General features: G+C 40.1%; 1 protein-coding gene across 1 annotated transcript; it reads left to right on the forward strand.

Annotated features, from left to right (window-relative positions):
* Positions 1-282: 282 nt before the first annotated feature.
* On the forward strand, positions 283-5,583 carry LOC123188317 (zinc finger A20 and AN1 domain-containing stress-associated protein 10). Its single transcript, XM_044600367.1, has 2 exons — positions 283-3,894; positions 4,115-5,583. The coding sequence occupies exon 2, from the start codon at positions 4,830-4,832 to the stop codon at positions 5,238-5,240; it is 411 nt and encodes a 136-aa protein (XP_044456302.1). The 5' UTR covers positions 283-3,894; positions 4,115-4,829; the 3' UTR covers positions 5,241-5,583.
* The last annotated feature ends 2,209 nt before the right edge of the window (positions 5,584-7,792 follow it).

Here is a 7,792-nt window from a genome sequence, read left to right on the forward strand (position 1 = left end):
AAGGTGTGTGTGAGGTGGATGGAAGATTCACCCGTAAAGATTGTTGATCTTGTAAAAGATAATAAGATGATCAGCTTGCAATAAAGAGTATTTTGATGTAAAAAAAATTGTAGATAGAGTCCCTAAAAAAGAACGGTTTTGCTATTTTACAGTCGAGTGTTTTTCAATTCGTCGTCAATCAAATCCGTGTCCGTCCGTTCTCACGCAGAGATTCGTGTTGATTTTTTTCTTCGTGCTGGCGTTCCACTTGTTTGGGTTGATGCGTGTTGGTTTCTCGGGTTTGGTTTTCCCGTCTCAGCCCGTTACCGCCCCCGGCCCGGCACTGTCTCCACTTGGAGAGGAGGCGATTTCTTATGTTCATGGCGATTCCGAGCTATTCCACCGCTCGATTTCGATTTCTCCTCCCTTTTCTCTTCGATCCCCGCTGCCGCGGTCGGTTGTCCTTGTCTCTCGTGTTTCCCTGTGTGCTTTTGTTTGTGTTGTGGCTGTGTAGTTCCAGATCTAGGTAAGTTTTGGATCCATGGATCCATGGTTCATCTGTTCTTGATGTTGTCCGTGGATCCGTGGTAGGTGCGTGTTGCTGCCGTGTTTGTTTCTAGTCCGCCATGCCTAGCGCTCCATTTCCCATCCTTCTGCTCGCCTGAGTTATGTAGGAGCTTGTTGTATGTGGGGGTTCTAATCCATCTGCTTGTTGTGGTCATATTCTCCCATGCTTGTAGATGTGGAGGTAGGCGTAGGTTGTTTATTCTGATGTAGATATAGAGGTAGGGGAAGTTATAGTTGCAGCGGTGGTTAGCCCTATCAATTTTATTTCTGCCGGCCTGGGTGTCTGTTCCTTTGTCATTAGATGTAGTTGCAGATGATCTAGCCTGATTTCTGCCTGCTTATGCAGTTTAGTTGTATTTGCTGTTAGCTGCTGATGTTTGATGTTGTAGTCCCTGGAATTCATTATGATTTTTTGTGTTAGATGTAGGTGTTCATTTCCCCCGGTACCTGAATCTCTCTGAATTTGTGTGTACTAGGCTGCAGTGTTGTTGCAGTGTCAGTCCAGGAATCTCTCTGAATTGCATGCTTCTTTACAGTGTATTTTTACTCCAGACTTGAAGTGTAACTTACCCCTAGAATTACAGTGTATCCCCATCCAGAATTGCTGTGTAATTTAACCCATAATTACAGTGTAACTTACCCCATAATTGTAGTGCATTTACAGTGTATCCTGATGCTTCTTTATTTGTTGTTACTCTGGAATTTGTCCTAGTAGTACTGTGTATTTCCCCCTAATTACAGTGTAATCCCGATGCTTCTTTCTTCAGTGTGAATTTTGCTATAATTACTGTGTAATATGTCCGTAGAATTACACTGTAGGTTACCCTGCAATTACAGTGCAATATACCGTAATTACCGTGTGTTTTTGTGCTTTTTTATTTGTAATTACTGTGTAATTTGTCCTAGAATTACTGTATAATATTTCCCCCCATTACATTGTAATTCTCATGTGACGTAGAATCACACTGTAGGTTAGCCTGCAATTACAGTGTAATATACCATAATTACATTGTTTTTTTCGTGCTTCTTTATTTTGTAATTATTGTGTAATTTTCCCTAGAATTACCCCCATTACAGTGTAATTATCATGCTTCTTTCAGTGTAAATTGCAATGTATATTTTTTCAGTGTAATACTGCGCCAGTTTCTTTGTTATTTACATTGTATTTTTTCTCAGATGTTTTGCATGCATTCATGTGGTTTTGCACTGTAATATCCCCAATTCTTACTATATAATTTATCTTCAGTTTTTGGCAGTGTACTCCCTCTACCTTTTCATTGTAAGTTGCCCTAATTATTGTGTATTTTTACTCAGAGTTTCACTGTATTTAGGTTGGTTTTACACTGTATTTAAGTGATTCTTCCACTGTATTAATATGCCCCCATTACTCTATAATTCCCCTGATTGCTGCCTTTCAATGTATTATTTGTTGTGAGATTTCCCTTGTAATTGAGCCCCATTACCCTATAATTTTCAGCTTTCTTTTATTTTCTTTCGTGTGTCATGTATTATGTTTTGTTAGGTTTAGGTCAATGGGGAGACTACGGGAAGTCTCTCGCAATGATGTTTTGGTAGTTTCTTCTATTGAGAGGGCTGATTCTTTGAATGATCCTTTTGTGCCTAATGACTTTGTGGAAGATGGTTCTAATGCTATGTCTTTGGTAGTTATTTTTGTCTTGTTCTCTACTTTCATTTTCGTTTTTATTCTTTCTTTCAGTTTATTAAAATTTCTGTTTGTTGACTGAATTATTTTTTAGGATCTTTCTAGTGATGATAGGGGTTTTGATAAAACTATTTTCAATTTCTATGTGAATCATGTGAGTCTTTCTGATCTAGTTACAACTAATGACTTATCTTTTTTATTCACAAGAATTACAATGTAATTTAGCCTAAAATTACAGTGTAGTATGCCCCTAGTATTACAGTGTAATGTATCCAAAAATTTCATTGCAATCCCCATGCTTCCTTTATGTAATTGCAGTGTAATATACCCTAGAATTGCAGTGTAATTTAGCCCAGGTTTTAGTGTAGTCCCAATGCTTCATTTTTTTAAATGACAGTGTAATTTTCCCGGAATTACAGTGTAATTTTCCTAGAATTACAGTGTAAACTCCATGCTTCATTTATGTAATTACAGTGTAATTTTCCCCATAATTACAGTGTAAACTTCATGCTTTATTTATGTAATTGTAGTGTAATTATTCCCCGAATTGCAGTGTAAATTTTCCTAGAAATTCAGTGTAATTTTTCTTCTTCTAAACAAAGTAGTGTAATTTTCCCGATGAACCTCTGTATTATTTGATATTTGGGCTTCATTCTTGTTCAGATTTGCTTGAATTACAGTGGATTTTAACTCTGCTTTGTGTGATTATCCTTGTGTAGTCTCTTGGTTATTATCATTGTAATCCACTAGTGTGATTATTCATTTCCTTCACTGTCCATGTGTACCAGCACTGTAACAAACTCTACTTTTGATTGTCAATATTAATGCATTCATCTGATAGGACTTGTGTTCTTTATGCTGATAGGTCTGTCTCTGTATTCATGACTTCATATGAACTTGCATGTATCTCTGTACTTATTCTGTTCAGCTTTTGCTTGATTTTCCGGTGGATTTTAACTCTTTGAATTACAGTGTAATACCTCTTAATTTCTCTGTAATTTCCACTATATTTGTAGTGTAATATTCCCCAGGATTACATTGTAATATACATACCCCAAATTTATATTGTAATATCCCCCAGAATCACATTGTAATTCTGAATTGTATTAAATAATGCTGGAATACGGTGTAATATTCCCCCAGTTTGCATTGTATGTCATGTAGGTATTACACTGGAATTCATCTCATTTTTCCATGAATGTCATGAGTTGTCTAACTCTGTAATTTCCCCTGAGTTCATGTTAGCTACATTGCCATGTATCGCAGCAAAGATTTTTTCATGTGTACTACAACACAACTTTTTTCATGTAATTTCCTCATGGTTCATGTTACCTACATTGCCCTATACTGCAGCAAAGTTTTTTTTTCATGTGTACGTTACACTGGAATTCATGTTGGTGTAGTGTTTTGACAGTGGAATATTAACAGTTTTAACTTCCGACAGTTAGAATTTTCCCCCTGACGATTCCAAAATTCTCACTAGATTGTATGATGGTTTTTTTGCAGGCTAGTTCATGTAGCAGGTGTATGTAGAGCAGCAGGGTGAGGAAAAACATGGAAGAGTTCAATAGAAGTGTGATCAAAAGGAGTAGGACATTTCGTGAGCTGTGGACCGTCTCTTGGATGATCTTCCTTTTTCCACCACCAATTATTCAGATCTGTTCTTCCCCCTTGCTTCTCTCCAGGTACTTGCCCCTCTGATGTGCCTCTCTGACTTGTTTTTGTTCTTCCTTCTTCTCACTCCCTCTCTCCCATGACGTCTCTCGGATGTTTTTCTACTCTTTCTTCTCATTTCCCCTCTCCCATGGGCCATGGCGCCTCCCAGATGACCTGTGTGATGCAAGTTAAAGGAGGGTCCTGGGAGACGCCAGTATTCTGATGATTTTTGTTCCTTTTCTTTGTCAGGTGATTTGTTGTCCAGGAAAGAAAAAAAGAGCGTGGGCAACGGTCCAGGAGGGTTTGGTGATAGTTGCCTTGTTTTGTTTCGGTTATTAGTTAGAACTGGGTCAGATTTTAGCCACACGACCCCTTTTTTGGAAATACAAGCATACAATTGTCCATGGTATTTGGACATAGGTGTCAGCACTTGATTTATCAGGAAATTTGACTATAATATAGTGCTTTTTACCTTTGTATTGGTTCTTCGTTATTTAACATGTTTACCCCCGACCCGGGTTTGATGTTTACCCCCGACCTGTTTAGGCGTTCTTTTTTGCTTTCTGTTGATTTTTCTGCTCATACAGGTGTAATGTGTTGATTGGTCAAAAAATTTGACTGTTTTCGAATTGAAAAACAGTCAAATGTCAAATAGACAGTCCCAAGAAGAAAGATCGCAGAGGAAATAACACAGCCCGTGGTGGGACCGGATTGCCTGGTTGGCGCTGGCGTCTGCTTGCACTGGTCGGATTCCGAATCCGAGTAAAAAACGAGAATGAGAAGGTAGTATAGTACTATAAAAGGCCACGACACAAGCTCTGTAATCACAGAACCAATTCCGGCTTCGGTGCGCTGCGAAATCTCCAACCGAGGCCATCGCGAGCAATCAATCGCCCCGGCGGAGCACGTACGTGCGCGCGAGACCTGCTCGATCGACAACTCGCTCGATCTCTCGCTCGACAACATGGAGGCGAGGCAGCAGGCCGGCGGCGCGGCCCTGTGCGCCAGCGGCTGCGGATTCTTCGCCGGCGCGGCGACAAACGACCTCTGCTCCAAGTGCTACAAGGAACAGCAGCTGCTGGACGTGATGGCCTTTGATGGCGCCGTCATGTCCGGCCTCCGGTCGCTGACCATTGCATTGACGAAAGCCGGAGGTGAGGAGGAGACGCCCGAGAAGACGGTGAAGAACCGATGCAGCGCGTGCCAGAAGAAGGTGGGGCTGCTGGGATTCGCCTGCCGGTGCGGGGCCACCTACTGCGGCGCGCACCGCCACGCCGATGCGCACACCTGCTTCTTCGACTACAAGGCAGCCGGCCGCGAGCAGATCGCGCGCCAGAACCCGCTCGTCGTCGCGCCCAAGATGGCCAGGATTTGAGCACTTCTATCCACGACATGTATTGTAATTGTAACCCAGGGCTGACTCCTGCGAGAGACCCTAGAGATGAACTGTGTAATTAGTATGTGTCTGATTGCATCTCCGTCGTGTCTACCTTTGTGACGACGAGGTTGTGTGTAGCAACGATGCGCCTGTATTTATTCCATCGAGTTAAATTCATACTACAAATTTCCATTACGTTCTTGGCAAGTTGGTACGCATCATGCATTTGGATAATTTGGCTGCTTAAATTTGTCCACCACATTCAGATCCAATCGGCCAGTCTTCTTTTTCTATCACTAGGTACCACGTTATACATGTGATTGTATATTCAATAATAACCATAGCTTAAAATCACAAGATTTTGATCACCTTGCCAGTAGATTTTTTGAGAATACAATTCTTCTACTCAAGAAATTCTCCTTGTCTAACCTTGGGTGACTACGGCAAACTCTCCCTCCCCAACCTCACCGACGAGTCCGTGGATTTGCCTCCCTTCTGTCTGCTGTTCGGTAGGCAGAAGGGAGGCAAATTCCAATGCCTTCACTTTGGTTAGTAGTTTAGGTTAGGATTTTTTTAATCCTCATAGGTGTGGCGTTCGGATGGATGGCGGCGCTTTTTTTTGGAGTTTGACTCCCGGCTCTGATCCTTCTCAAGTTCGTTTGTCTGGACGTAATCGACGGGCTTCGGCGTAGTTCCTGTTGTCTTCCTGGGCGGTGAGGTTAGGATTTCTCGTCATATGGCGAGATTTGGTGTAAGGTGCTTCAGATCTATGTAAGAGTTCAACGGTGACGACTACAACTTCAGGGCACTGGTCTTTAGGGACACGTGCACGAAGATTTCTGGTTATCATCTACGAGGTCAAGCCGGCTCCTGCAGGGAAGGGGTGACAGTGGCACGTCGGCGGCTCATTCTAGCGGTTGTAGTGGTCGTTCGGTGGTCTCGAAATATTAATGTACTATTTTTTATTATGTTTAAGATGTTTTATACTTCCGGTGAACTTTCATGATAGATATGATCCTTTTGGCAAAAAAAAATACTAGTCCAAGCGATTATTGTCATATATTTTAAATACTTTGGTGTGGTGGTCTTTGGGAGGGGAGGGGGATGGAGCAGATTCCTGAAGAATTATGAGGCCTAATTATGGAGAGCTATTAAGAGGCAGCTACTTTCATCTTAAACACTAAGACTATCCATAATGAAGTAACATAAGTGTTAACATCACACGTGTCTAGTAAAATAGAAGATGTGGCAAGTAATTAATTAGAAAAGAGAGGCATGTTGTAACATAGTATGTTACTCACACTATAGATGGCACCACACATATGTTACTCCCAACTATAGTGGAAACATAGTTCACCATACTATGTTACTCCTAATTATGGAGAGCTATTAAGAGGTAACTACTTTCCTCTTAAACACTAATGAAGCAACCTGCATCTTTGGATTAACATACTTTGACAGTTAAGATCTTACAGATGTTTTAGTGCAAATGCGTTTAATGCTAAACATTGAAGCGATGTGCGACGGAGGATTAATGATATGTATGACAGTATGAGCAAGATTGATTGGTTCAAAAAAAGCTAGATTTGATTTGGTTCTTCGCTTTTCATATTTTTATAGGGGTGGCAGATATAATTCATGCTTTTACAGGGTCGGTAGATGCACTTGTCTACGCATCTACAATTAGACAAAACTTTCATTTTGTTATTTGATATTAGATAAATATTTAATTTGATTTTACTTGAGATTGGAGTACAGCTAAACCAATCTATGAGTGGAGAGCTGTTGCGAAAACACACCTCCTTTTCCCGAGTATGCGCAAGGTGTCAATTAATGTAGCAACTCCTCAAATGTTTCAAGATCAAGCACTAAAATAGCTACCAACAACATGTGAATTGAAGTGTAAAAACAGTGCAATAAGTGTAAAAAAGAGCGTCATAAGATGACACGAGTCACATCTAGTTAACTTATTTTCAGAACATACACACAAATTGCTACCCCGTCTATTCTATTATATACAAAAAAACATAATACATGTTAAAGATAAATAAATATCTTAGAAATCCCCACAAAAAATAGAAACATCCAACTTTTCTTTTGGTGGGCCCATCTTAATTGGACAAATAATATCCATCAGATTCATGTAATCGTCGTGTCCCACTGTCAGACTGACCTTACAATCATGCACATATATGACTTGAAAAGTTTAAGCACGTAACATTTTGTCATATATATATATATATATATATATATATATATGACTTCAAAATTCACATAACAACATTTGTTAGGCGGACCCTCCTTCAGTAACAAGCATATCTCAATCATTATTAGTACATGTACTAAACATGAACAAGAAAACCAATAGCCTCTCATACAAGAATACAAAGACAACTTAATATATTCATAATTTTGTCACCAAGACAGAAGCATGTGCCTGAGACAACCCTTGCCTAACCCATTGATACGCCTCCAACGTATCTATAATTTTTGATTATTCCATGCTATTATATTATCTGTTTTGGATGTTTAATGGGCTTTACTAAGCA

The sequence above is a fragment of the Triticum aestivum genome, chromosome 2A (genome assembly GCF_018294505.1).
Source record: "Triticum aestivum cultivar Chinese Spring chromosome 2A, IWGSC CS RefSeq v2.1, whole genome shotgun sequence".
Lineage (NCBI taxonomy): Eukaryota > Viridiplantae > Streptophyta > Magnoliopsida > Poales > Poaceae > Triticum > Triticum aestivum.